General features: G+C 60.5%; 5 protein-coding genes across 5 annotated transcripts; all 5 read right to left on the bottom strand.

The window, feature by feature from the left end:
• Positions 1 to 966: 966 nt before the first annotated feature.
• Positions 967 to 1,779, bottom strand: LMXM_17_1400 (otubain cysteine peptidase, Clan CA, family C65,putative; the record flags this gene model as incomplete). The annotated part of the gene is made up of 1 exon (XM_003873958.1): positions 967 to 1,779. One exon carries the CDS (start codon positions 1,777 to 1,779, stop codon positions 967 to 969), a length of 813 nt encoding a protein of 270 aa, XP_003874007.1.
• Positions 1,780 to 2,991: 1,212 nt separating this feature from the next.
• On the bottom strand, positions 2,992 to 3,858 carry LMXM_17_1390 (putative myo-inositol-1(or 4)-monophosphatase 1; the record flags this gene model as incomplete). The annotated part of the gene is made up of 1 exon (XM_003873957.1): positions 2,992 to 3,858. One exon carries the CDS (start codon positions 3,856 to 3,858, stop codon positions 2,992 to 2,994), a length of 867 nt encoding a protein of 288 aa, XP_003874006.1.
• A 1,072-nt stretch (positions 3,859 to 4,930) lies between these two features.
• On the bottom strand, positions 4,931 to 7,474 carry LMXM_17_1380 (conserved hypothetical protein; the record flags this gene model as incomplete). Its single annotated transcript, XM_003873956.1, has 1 exon — positions 4,931 to 7,474. The coding sequence occupies one exon, from the start codon at positions 7,472 to 7,474 to the stop codon at positions 4,931 to 4,933; it is 2,544 nt and encodes an 847-aa protein (XP_003874005.1).
• A 554-nt stretch (positions 7,475 to 8,028) lies between these two features.
• On the bottom strand, positions 8,029 to 8,418 carry LMXM_17_1375 (conserved hypothetical protein; the record flags this gene model as incomplete). The annotated part of the gene is made up of 1 exon (XM_003873955.1): positions 8,029 to 8,418. The coding sequence occupies one exon, from the start codon at positions 8,416 to 8,418 to the stop codon at positions 8,029 to 8,031; it is 390 nt and encodes a 129-aa protein (XP_003874004.1).
• Positions 8,419 to 9,201: 783 nt separating this feature from the next.
• Positions 9,202 to 11,802, bottom strand: LMXM_17_1370 (conserved hypothetical protein; the record flags this gene model as incomplete). Its single annotated transcript, XM_003873954.1, has 1 exon — positions 9,202 to 11,802. One exon carries the CDS (start codon positions 11,800 to 11,802, stop codon positions 9,202 to 9,204), a length of 2,601 nt encoding a protein of 866 aa, XP_003874003.1.
• Positions 11,803 to 12,465: the final 663 nt, after the last annotated feature.

The raw sequence follows: 12,465 nt of genomic DNA, 5'->3' as shown, positions 1-12,465 counted from the left end.
CTGTGTCTGTAGGAGTCTGAATCGGGCGTTACCCCTGGCGTCTGCACCCCATTCACTTCCAGCTTCGTGACGACGTCAGCGAGCTAGCTGAACACGAGGCGTGGTGATGCTTGCACGGTGCTCTGTAGCGCGCTCAGTGTCGCATGCAAAACGGAAAAAGCACACCGATCTCTTCTCTGTGTGAGCATGCGCCCCGAACATCAATACCAAAGCCCACTTTGTGCATCGTGTCCGTGCTTGCGTGCGTCTACGCGTGACGTAGGCGCCTTAGCGCAATCTCGCGATAACGCTCGCCCCTACGAGCGAAGGCGGAACAGAGAGAGAACGAGAAGCGAGGGTGCAAATGTGGGCGCTGAGAGAAGGCATCGATAACAGGACGGCGGAGACGTCATCAGCGGAAGTGCTGCACCCCCCCCCGCTTTCCTCGCTTTGATGTGCGTTGGCCGTCGTGCACAGCCCACGCGAGTTGTATACGGCAGGAAGGGGAGAAATGGCGAGAAGAGGTCGGGTAGTGCAGGGCGTGAGCGCGTGCAACCGATCAGTTGCGCCCAAAAAGCACCGAAATGCCTGAGTCGATGGGAGTGTATCTCCTAACCGTCTCCCGTGTCTCACATCGCTATTCTGCCTCTCCTTTTCTCACTTCATGCAAGCGCGATCTTGTTCTGGTGTTATCCAGGAATTTGCTTCGCGTCACAGGCGCACTTGAAGATACGTGCCAGTTGCGGAGTCAATACGGCAACAAGAACATCGTGCAGAATAGTCATGCACTGAGCACCCAGTGCACACACATGTACGCCGACAAACACAAGCAGCCTTGGCAAGCACGAGCTGTGCGGAAAACACAGTTCAGATCGCTTGATGCGCATTCATCGAGATGCATACCGGCACGAAACGAAAGCGTGCAGACGACTGTCGCCTTGTTCCCCTCCGACCGACTGCATCCGTGCATACCTGCCGCCTCTCCTGTCAGCCGGGACCCCGCCCGAGAAGGTTGTAGTGGCCGGGCATGTAAAGCAGGCGCACCACCAGTCGGTCTCCAGTGTCGTTGTCCTCGCCATTAAAAGAGTACTCGGTGATATTGTTGCCTGCATTTCGGTCCAGCGCGTAGACCTTGATGCAGACGTTGAAGGCCTTTGCAAAGGCGGCCAGCTGCACATTGTCGCTCTCGTGATCCACCAGCTCCACCTCGGCGTTGCAGTAGTCGCGCACCGTGCCGTAGCCAAGTCCGCTGACGAAAGGCTCGTACTCCTCCTCGTGTTCTTGCAGGTAAGCGGAGATCAAGTAGCGTAGCGCCGCCAGAACGTAGGCGCCGTCTTCAGAGATGAAGCGATCGTAGACTTGTGCAACGGAAGTGATCGTCTTGTCCGTCACGCCCCTCAGGATCTCCGCCAAGGCATCTGTGAAATCGAACACGAAGAGGCCAAACAACCGGGACAGGCTCTCCTCTCGTGATTTGAGCAGCGCCACGTACTCCGCCGCCCTCTCCGGGTGCTCGACGATGAGCTCGCACAGGCGAAAGCCGGCGCAGCGGTAGAAGCAGTTGCCATCGCGGCGCGAGTACCGTATGCTGTCGAAGTCGTACTGCTTTGTGGACACCGGCGAGGCCCCAAAGAGCGACAATGTTTGGGCAAGGTAGGCGTCGTCGTGCTCCATCTCCTTCACAATCATCGACTCCTTGTTGAGCGGCAGCGAGAGCGACAGTAACGGGTAGTGCGCCACCTCTCTCCGGATGGCTTCGAGCTGTGCCTCGCTCGCGTCGATTGGCAGACCCTCATCCATGATTGACGAATTCGCAAGAGACGGAAAGCGGAAGCACTGCAGCGACGCTGCAGTGGACAGTGGGCAGTGTGTGTGGGTGGGTGGGTGAGTGGGTGTGAGGGGAGTGGGATTGGAGAAAGGGAGCAGCTAGCAAAGAAGTTCGCAACAAACGGATCTGACGTACCAGCGCGTAGCGTCGCTGCGTCGCGGTGCCACGGCCGGAGGCAGACGTGTATGCCGTGATTCGAGGAGCGTCGGAAGAGAAGAGCGGAAAAGTGGTGAAGAGGGGCCATGACCTGCACACAGCAGGGAAGCTCTGGACTGCCAGATACGTGCGTCCGCTTCTCTTGTCACCTGTCGGCATATCCGTGAGTGCTCACCCTGTGCCGTGTAGGCAGCATCATCCCATCCGTGCGTGCGCAGTGTGGTCACTGCCGCTGCGACAGCAGGCGGAAGAATGGGCGAGGGAGGACAGAAAAGGGGATACGCGGGAAGTAGACCGTGAAAAAGGGGGACAAAGACGAGAGGAGAAAGCTCTCGTTGTCGTTGGTCAACATACATACGTTTTGGGGGTGTCAGCGCTTGCTCTGCCCCCGCCCTGCCCCCCTCTCGTCGGTTCCTCTCTCTGTGCACGGGCAACACGCATCTTAGCAAAGGCCGCGATCATGAGAAGAGGGTTGGTGCTCTGTGTGGGCGGCACGCGAGTAGACGAAATGCACAAAAGGGGATGGACGGGTGGAAGAGATGAGACGGAGGCGGCAGTGCGGTGAGAGAAAGGGAGCAAGCACTGGTCAGTGGTGAGCGCGCCGGTTCTGTACTTTGTGGCTGTGCAGTAACTCTGTGCTCCATCGCCTCGACCGGGCGCCTCACCTTCCTTTTGCTCCTCCGCGACAGAGGAAGGAGAGATGCAGGGCCAACAGTCTTGTGAGCCGCTTGACGATGCACACGGGCCACAGCGACACCAGAGTGAGAGTAGAGGCACGCACATACACCCAAGCCCAAAGATGACGGCGTGACACATTTCTCTATCGCCACCACCGTCACCCCATCACTCGCTAGACGTCCACCCCCGCGCTCTCCAGCGCATCCCTCACCAGAGACGGAGGAAGAGCAGGCTGCTGTATCGGGCAGAGGAGAGGCAGAAAGAGGGCAGGCGCGTGCCGCACACACGTCTGAGCAGCGGACTGATCTACATGCCTCCCCATGACACATGATGCCTGCGGATCTGGCGCCTCAAGATGACGTGTTCAACACCGAGCTACAGTAGTTGTGCTTGAGGCTCAGCTCGACGCCATGCTTGGTCACATCCAGAGAGCATCCGCAGCACACGCCGCGTCGGGTGAGGTCGAAGCCGTCGGTGTTCTCGACATCATGCACAATGCCGCCTGCCTCACGTACGATGATCACGCCTGCCGCCACATTCCACGGGTTCACGCCAGCTTCCCAAAACAGTTCCGCTCGTCCAGCCGCGACAAGGCACATGTCCAGCGCTGCAGACCCGTTGCACCGCAGCCCTTGCACGGGCAGCTTTGCCAGCTCCGCCTGCATCGCCGTCATGCTTTTCACGGCAACGTCGCTGCGGGTGCAGTTTTGGTGCAGCAGCACAACGCTCTGCTTCAACGAATGGACCAGCGAGACGTGAATGCGCTGGCCGTTGCTGAAGGCGCCGCGGTTCTTGACGGCGGTGAAGACCTCCTGCAGGCGTGGCGCGCAGACGACACCCAGTATCGGTTCCTTGCGAAGGGCTAACGCGATGGAGACGCAGAAGTCGAAGAGGCCGTGCTCGAAGCTGATGGTGCCGTCAATCGGGCCAACAATCCACGTGGGGCCGTCACCGAGCACCGCCTCGCTGTGCATGCCGTCGCTCAGAATAGCATACGAAGGAGTGCCCACGCGTAGGATGTTCAGCACCTCCTCCTTGCACTGCTTTTCGTACTGCGTCATGAGATCGTTCGGGTGGTTTCGTGTCTGCGCCTCGACGATGCTGTTTGTCCTCTCGTCGATAGCGCTGTTGATGATGAAGGCGGCCGTGTTTGCGGCACGGATGGCGAGGCCAAGAGCATCATCCAGCTCGTCCTCCGTGAGGGAGGGCTGCGTCATCGAGGTGGCACTCGAACGGAGGCCGGTGAGAGGGCGGAGAAATATGCTTTCGTAAGATGAGCTCCAAGGAGAGGGACGGAGGCGACCAGCATGGGCTGTCGTCAGCGGCTCTGGAAGCAGAGCAACCACTGTATTGGGAGGAAGAGAGACGAAACAGTCGAAGGGGTGCTGAAGCGCGTCTGGCATCCACGTGGAGATGTGCGCATGCATCAGGGCGGCAAAGGAGGCATGCCGCGCTGAGAGTTGCGTGGAAGAATGTCGCCAGCAGCACAATTCGCGCTGCAAGAGACGCACAGCCGGCAGTCGTGAGGCACATTCCAGTGTGCAGCCTCCCGCGCAGAGAGGGCGAGGGCGGTGAGGTATGGGAAGGGAAACACGAGGTCACATGCTCCGGACGTTGCACCTCATCACGGCCTTCTCTCTCCGCAGTCCTCATTGGACGGGTGCTTGTTGCGCCCACGCCAACGCGACTCGCGCATTCGATCCCACCCGCGTACGCTCATCCCTCCAAAATCTGTGCCAGAGTTCCAAAATGGGAAAAGAGGGGAGGGCGGAGAGGACACGTGCGGACATCATGCAGTCACCCCTTCACGTATACGCTCCCGAGAGAGGCGACAGATGAGGCACGCACACACATGACGTGCGCAAGCGCAGGCAACTCTTCCTCACCGACACTGCCATCGACAGAACAACGAGCGAAGAAGGGCGACCAAAGTACAGATGAACACCGGCGCGGCCTCAAACAGCGGAGGTGACATGCGCGCAGCCGTGGCGGGAGAATACAGGAGGCAGTCGCCCATCATGGCTGCTTGAGGAATAACATACATCACTGTTAGGAACAAGATTGAGCGTGTGTGTGGGGGGGGGGGGTTGCGGCAGCGGGCTTATACGGTGGGGGCGAGAGCGTCAGGAAGAGACGGAGAAGAGGGGGCAAGCGGAAAGAGCGGCACAAGGAGCGGAGATGGGCACAAACGCACGCGCACATCGAGTGGCGAGGGGAGAGAAACCATACCCCCCCTCCTCCTCCTCCACTCCCCCGCCCAACCCTTTGTTGCTTGCCTGTGTGCACGCTCTAGCAGACATGCAGCACGCACCGTCGTCTCCATGCGCGTTGGATCGTAACAGCGGCATCGTCGCGCATCGACGCAGTACGCTTAGCCGCGTTGGTTGCGCTCAGAGCCGCCCGCCTTTCAATCGCCTCTCGAACTTCCATTACGCGCCGGCGACGCTGCTCGATGGTGCGCACAGCAGATCGGAGGCTTGACAGACGCTTCTCTTCTTGAGCGCAGCGCCTGGCCTGATAGCCACGACACACACGCTGCAGTATCAGCAGCTCCGCCACATGTGCGCGGCCGATAGCGTTACGCGCGGCGAGAAACGACGCGTACCACCGTTCAATGCGCTGCGCAGCGAACTTCGTCAGCTCCGCTGACGCCTCAAGGTTCCGTTGGTAACGCCGCTCCGCCAGCATTCGTCGTGCGGCGCGGCATCGATACATGCTCTGTAGCACACACGCCGCATGCCGCGCGCGCCACCACTGGCGTTGTGCGGCGTAGCGGCGCCAGCACGTCTGCATCAGCTTCGCACTGTTTTCGCGCTGCAACTGCTTCCGAAGCGCCGCTATCTCGGGATGCCGCAGCTCCGTGACAAAGACACGTGTCCGGTGCCCTCGATACACGGCCTGTATGCGTGTAGCAGCGTACCTGCGTATCTCAGCATCCTGCCTCTGCTGATAGTGTTTGCGTGCACGGTGCTTCGCCACAACGGCGTTCACCTTGTTGATGAAAAACTGCAGCCCCCGCAATGTGCTGTCGGTGCCACTGGTCGTCGTCGTGTCTTTCTGCACCTGCAACGCTAGGTCCCATACCTGCCGAGCCTTGCGTTCAGCGCTAAGGCTAGCCAAAAATGTCTGCCGTCGTTCGTACCGCATCTCTCGCACCTTACACCGTGCCCGGTACATGCGATAGGCGCACTGTACTCGCAGTGCAGCGCTCTCATGACGGTGCGTGCGGTGCGCCCAGGAAGAATGTAGCCAATCTTGCAGATCAGTGCTCTCCAAGTAGGCGCTCACAATCCCAGGGACGTCCAGTGCCGACTCATGAGGCAACTCGGAAGTCCCCGCCGCCAGCACGGGGCCATCGTGGAAGGTATGCCACAGCGTCTGCTGCCTTTCCTCCTCGGCTTTGGCTACCACGTCCTCTGGGTCAGTGGGGCTGTGCATGTCCAGGAGGTAGTGGTGCGAGCCGTCGCCGCGGCTTGAGGGCGAGTGCGTCGTGTCAGTAGCATCCCTCGCCTGCTCCGCCTGCAGAACATCCAGCTGCTCCTGCATAGCCTGGAGGTAGAAGCAGCGACTTGTGCGCTGTCGCTGCTGGTCAAATACGGCCCACGCACGGTGCTGCTCTTTTACCGCGGCAGCCGTCGCAGAAGGGTGGTCCAAAGCCCAGCGATCGGCCAAGGCACTCGGTGGCGCGATGGACGCCATGACGGCATTTTTCTGCAAGACGGGCGGCGGCGGATGGAGCGGGCCGTCGGCAGGTGTGAGCTCCCCGCTTACCAACTCAGTCGCCCCGCCGTTGATCGCGGGCGTCGCCGCTTTGCGGCTCTCAATGACGGTACCACTCTTCGCCGTCGAGATCGGCGCTTCCAACCCGAGTGTCGACTCCAGCGTCATGATGAAGTGGCCCTCAGCATTGTACCGAAGCAACTGCGCCACCGATGTGTCGAGGACCCTGTCCACCATCTGCCAGAGCTGGTTCCTGCTCACCGTCGAAGTGGACCCTCTGCCAGGTGAGAGCCCGCCAAAACTGCTAAAGCCACGGTCATGCGCAAAGGAGTTGTCCCTGTACGGCGCCGGGGGAGAGAGAAAGGGTTTAAAGCTTCTGTACGTCTGCAGGCGACTCAGCAGCTGGTGCATAGCCTTCTGGCTGCTGACCGCGGCAGCCTGCGTGTAGCGAGACGTGTCTTGACCCACATGGCCTCCCTCACTGCGGTGGATGCTGTCTATGCGCGCACGGTTCTGTAAACGGCCGTGAGCGGTGCCTCGTCGGTGCATGTCAATCGTGGAAGCAAAGGTGGGCAGGCTAGAGCGAGAGGACGGCAAGAAGGGCTGAGCGAGAGGGTTGCCGTCGGTGCCTGTCGTTTGCGAGAAGAAGGCGTCCGTCTCGCACTGGACAGGGGAAAAGTTTGTCATGGCTGCGACCTCCCCCGGTGTGCGAAGGGCACCGCAATGAAAAGCAGCGCTGTCTTCACCAGGTCCGTGCAGGATGGTCTGCGTAGGCGCAGGCGGCAATGGAGAATGAGGGGAGAAGGGAGGCGCTGTACACCTCCGCACAGGACAGCCTCTCACGCGCAGAAGTGTGGATGAAGCGGAGAGATACCGGACAGGAAGCAGAGGTCTGTGTCTCTTGTCGGTGTGCGCGCGGCCACAACGCAGAAGATGAATAGGGCGAGCGATTGAGGAGAGAAAAATCGGCGGACGCGGTGCACGAGGCGTCGAGGAGGGAGAAGAGATGCGCAGGTGTGCAGTGCAGGCGGGGGGGGGGGGGCTGGGAGAGCACAGTTGCTGGCACCAAGAGTGGCGGAGCACAAAAGGCCTGCACAGCCACCAACGCCCCATCACTTGGAAAGAGGCATCCGAGACAGGAAGGCACACAAGCGCGCATGGTATTCTACCCATGCCCTTCCCTCTTCCCAAACCGCTGCCCCGGAGGACTGGGCAAGAGGAGAGAGTAGCAGAGTGGCCCATAAACACGCATAGGTACATGGCGAAGACAACCGTGTCTCGCGCCCGCCGGATCATGGCGTTCCTTTCCTTGATATTGCTTGCGTTAGCGTGCGCACGAAGCGTGCTGATGTGATTCCTTCGCTGCTCGTCCTCGACCGCAACCTTCAGTGGATGAGGGGTGATGAGCAGCGGAGAGGGGCAAGGAAAAGAATGAGGAGTGAGCACGCTGCCCGTCCCTCCACAGCAACAACGGCACACGTGTGAGAGAGAGAAGGGAGGCACGCGCATGCACGGGAGCGGAGGCGGGCCAGAGAAAAAAACGAAAAGCTGATGCAGGGAAAGACCGACCACACACACGCACGCCCACGCGTTCCGATAGAAGCGCCTACGAGAGAAGACAAAATGGGGCGCACTCGGAGTGGTGCGGCCTCGTGCATCGCTCCCGGTCATAACGGTGTGGTCTCGTCAAGGCGGCCCTGGGCTCGCAGCCACCCCAGATACTCGGGTCTTGGCGACCACGGCAGCTTTGATGGGTCGACTGTGCCCCGCCTCTGCCGCAGCAACGCCGACGTCGCGTCCTTGTCTTGTATAAAGGTGGTGGCCTTCATAGCACGTGTGAGCTCCTCGATGCACTGCTGCAGCGTCGGCTCACCAAACCCGATGATGCGCGTGTTGAGTGCGCGCTTCGTGCACATTGTGTACTCGCACATGGAGGGAAGAACCCCGGGCGGACTCGTGTCGAGCCGCGACTCTTTGGGCGCGTGGAACGGCGACAGCCCTACATACTTGGGGCTCAGAATACTACTGGAGAACTCGAAGAAGGCCTGAACGGACATGAGGCGCGAGTACGAGAGAGACTCGCGGCGTAGTGGAGTGGGGACGGGGGAGGGAGCGGAGAGAAATGCCCGGTGACACTGCGCTCTGGTGCACACTTGTATGCGGACAACCCAAAGGTAGTGACGTAGGAGAAGCGAGAGAGTGGAAACCAATGAAGAGCAACGGCGCGGCTCAAGCGAACGTCAGCGGCCGAGGAACGGCTACCCACGCGCGTTGCTGCACAGATGCCCCGAGACGTCGCTTACTCTCAAATCTACGACGGTGTCATGGGCCGCTTTCTTACAGACCAACGACGCCCGCTGTCAAACATCGGGTGTGGCAGGGCACTGCTCTGCTGTGGTAGCCACGACTGTCATGTTCCTGCAGCTGGCACACACGCCTGCCTCACTCTATTTCGCCTGGTAGTCCTTTCTTTACTCTCTTAAGCGTTCCCTCGGCCCCTTCACACCGCCGTCCTCCCTTCGCCCAGCCCCTCTTTGCTGCAACACCGCCGCATCAGCAGCGGCAGCGGCATGGGCAGAACAACAAGTGAACAAAGGAAATTTTCGGAAAGGAGCGGCACCAGACACGAAGGAGAGCGCGCCATCATCAGCTTACACGATTCCATCGAGGGGGGAGGGTGTTAAAAGACCAGCAGAGCAGCGCTCCGTGATACCGTTACTCGAGGGGAGGGGGGTATCGCCTTTCGCGGTCAACACGCTTCGTCTGATTGGTTAGAGGTATGGGGCAGACACTCCGGTGATACTTTTTCTGTCGCAGCATATCGCGTTGCTGCCGCTCCACTACGCCTTCCAGCCACGCTTGATGCGGAACTTGATGTCCTTCTTCTGCATTTCTTTCGCGCGGGTAGCGCGGTCGGCCACAGAGCTCTTCAGCTTCGCCGCCACACGCTGCGACCGCTTTGTCATCTGGAACAGCTTGCCGCGCTTCGAGTGCTCGCCATGCGTGGAGTTGAGCTTGCTCTTCGTCTTACGCCGCAGCTCAAACTTTGAGGAGGCTTTGCGCAGCTCCTGAGCCTGTTCAATCTTTGCCTGCTTGTCTGTCTCGCGCTTCTTCTCGGTGAAGTGCTCGATGTCGTGTGCGTCGAGGTCGTTGCTGATGCCGTGGATGAGGTCGTGGCGCTTCTTGGACCGTACATCGCGCTCCTTGCGCTTCCCTCGGAGAGACTGGTGACTGCCGTGCTGCGTGCACAGCTGGTTTATCTTTTGGAAATCGCTATCCGTCAGAAGGCGTGACGAAGCCATGGAAATGGTCGAAGAGGCCTTGGAGCTTGAGGCAGACCCCGCTCGGGGCGATGAGGAGGTGTTTCTGCCGCTCACGCCGTCAGTGAGGTCCTCAAACCAGTCAGCACCGGAATTTGCGTTGGCCAAGGCGGCGGAGAGAGAGGTGGGCTCCTCCTCGCTCTCCTCCGCGCTCTCCTCCGCTGTGCTCTCCTCATCGCATTCGCTCTCCTCGTCGTCGGACGCTTCCTCCCAGCCAAACTCGCTCTCATCCTCCGCTTCCTCGTCGTCGCTGGCCACCTCCTCACCGTCCTCGTCAACGTCAGAGTCCATCCCTTCCTCCTCCTCGTCTGTGGAACTCTCGCTGAGCGCAGCATCGCTCTGCGACGCTACCGAGACTGGCACAGCCTCTTCCAGACGCGCGCGCTTGTGTGGTCCCTCTCCGTCTGCGTCGGTCCGGTCGGCAGCAGAGTTGGCGTGCTCGTGTACTGGTACCAGCTGAGGACACGCATCCTCGCTTTCGTCTTCCTCCTCGGCGCTAGAGTTGGGGACGTCCACGAACTCGCCGTCGACGTCAGCCTCGCTGTCGGAGTCGGTCGCCCACTCGCCGCTGGACGAGTCAACCTCCGACGAGGAGCTCTCGCTGCCACTCTCGTCGTTGCCGGTGTTGTTGTCAGTGTCCTGATACAGAAGCTCGAGTCCAGGGATGTCTGTGTACACGTGCTTGGAACCGTAGACGGGCTTCGCTGCCATGTCCGCGACACCCGCCTTGCTACCACGCAGCTTCGCCGGCAGCAACTCCGGATACACGTCACGGTAGAGCTGGATGAGCGCACGTGCCGCCATCATGACACCTTTGTCGCCACGCTGGTTCTTGTACTCGGCCAAGTCTTTTAGCAAGTCGGCATTCATGGCGAGGGGCTGACGCTTGCAAATCTCGCGAATCGTGTTGATGCCGACAGTGATCGCGTCCGCCGACGAGCGGTCCGAGACGAAGTGGTTGGCGATCGTGCGCAGCAGTGGCTCAATCGCATCCGGCGGCACCATCGCGTGCACGCAGGTGGCGGAGAGGGCCAGCAGCTGCGTGGCATGCAACTGGGAGGGTTCCATGTATCGCTCCAGGAAGCCGTAGAGCGGAAGGTGCAGCACCTCGTGCTCCGAGACGGTGCGCGCAATCACGTTCAAGTACAGGAGGCGAACCTCAAAGCGCTCCGACGTCCTCTGCAGCTTCGCGAGGAGACGCTCGGTGAACTGCTGCGGGTCGCGCAGTAAGCGGACGGGGTCGACGTGCTGCTTCGCGAAGAGCGCCTCCTCCTTCTCTTGCCGGTTGTACTTGCGCTTTGCTCCGCGGACGCTGCGCTTCAACACTCGCTCGCGCTTCGACGTCTTCTTCACGATCTTGATCTTCTGCCGCAGCTTTGAGATGGTGCGGCCAGGGTCCTGCTCCTCGCCGTCCTCGCCGTCCTCGTCATCGACGGAGGTGATCCTCGGCATTTGAAGCAAGAAGAAGCGGAGTGCCGTTCGCAGGATTGGCGTGTGCTTGGAGAAGCACGCCTTGGTGAGCACCTCCACGGTGCGCTCGTCACACCAGACACGCCGGCGGTAGAGGTCGATCATGACCATCTCAGCACAGCGTGCCTGAACCGGGTCGTCCTCTGCCATGACGGAGAAGAGAAAGTTCTGCGCCTTCTTATTAATCTGCGCGCCGTTCTTCGCGCCAGGCATGTTCGCCTTGCGGATGTCGCTCACGACGTGCGTCAAGATCAGCTTGCGCAACGTCTTGTCACGCTCCTGCAGAAGCTCAAAGAACAGAGGAAAGGTATGGTCCGTCGAGACAAGGTCTTTGGCGCGCAGGAGAATCAGCGACTTCACGAGCGCCAGGCGCAAGTCCGTCGGCAGACCATTCCCTTTGGCGGCACGCAGCAGCTCCAACACGATGTTCACGATCACGGCAGCATCCTTTGGGAAGCAGTGGCCAACGTGGCAGACGTAGTTGAGCACCGCAATGAACTGAGGATTGAGAGTGCGCTGGGACAGCACGGTGGCGCTGGAGGCCCTGAAGTGGTCCAGCTGAGCAAGGAACTCGTCACGGTACGACTCCGGGTCGCGGCGAGTGCGGTTCTGCAACAGCAGCAGTGTACCCCGAAATGCTGGCTCCGCCATGTGTGCGAGAGGCCCGAGTACCGCAAGATGCGAGGGAGGTTGAGAGAGAAAGGCGGTGCGCGCGCAGTCGCAGACGCCAGTCCAGAGAGCGTGCGCCGTGCGGCGTTCTTGAGTGACGGTACCTGGCCAGATCGCGACCTTGCAGGGATGGCACGCAGACGGACACGTCCTGGGCAATCGCCCCTCGCGTTGAGGGAGAAGAAGCGAAGTAGAAGTGCAACGCGAAGCCAGTGGTGGAGAGGGGGTAGAAGGGGAGTGTGCGCAACCAGCCACCACAACTGTTAAGCTGGATACGTGTGCAGAGAGAGCCACGGTGATCGCATAGAGGCGGTGGCGGCAGCGGCACAGCGGCCGATTACGGCAGTGTGATGGCAGGGAGAGGGAGAGAAAGCAGAGAGAAGGCAAGACGGTGACAGGGTGGAGCACAAACACATGGCACGTGGAGAGACTGAAAGGGAGCAAGACACCCCCGCTGGCGTGACGAGGGGTGCGCAGCACTGCGATCTGTAAAGCGCACAACAGCGAATGAGGAGAATGATGGGCTTCAACCCGCAACAGACATGTAGAATGGGCACATGTTCACACGCAGAGCATCGGCAGTCACCTCTCTCTCCCCTACGCGCGCGTCATCCACTGCACCTTTCTCAACTCCTGCCGATGTGG

The sequence above is a fragment of the Leishmania mexicana genome, chromosome 17, assembly GCF_000234665.1.
Source record: "Leishmania mexicana MHOM/GT/2001/U1103 complete genome, chromosome 17".
Taxonomy (NCBI): Eukaryota; Euglenozoa; class Kinetoplastea; order Trypanosomatida; family Trypanosomatidae; genus Leishmania; species Leishmania mexicana.
The sequence above is the reverse complement of the archived record's forward strand: the minus strand, read 5'-3'. Positions and strand labels throughout refer to the sequence as shown.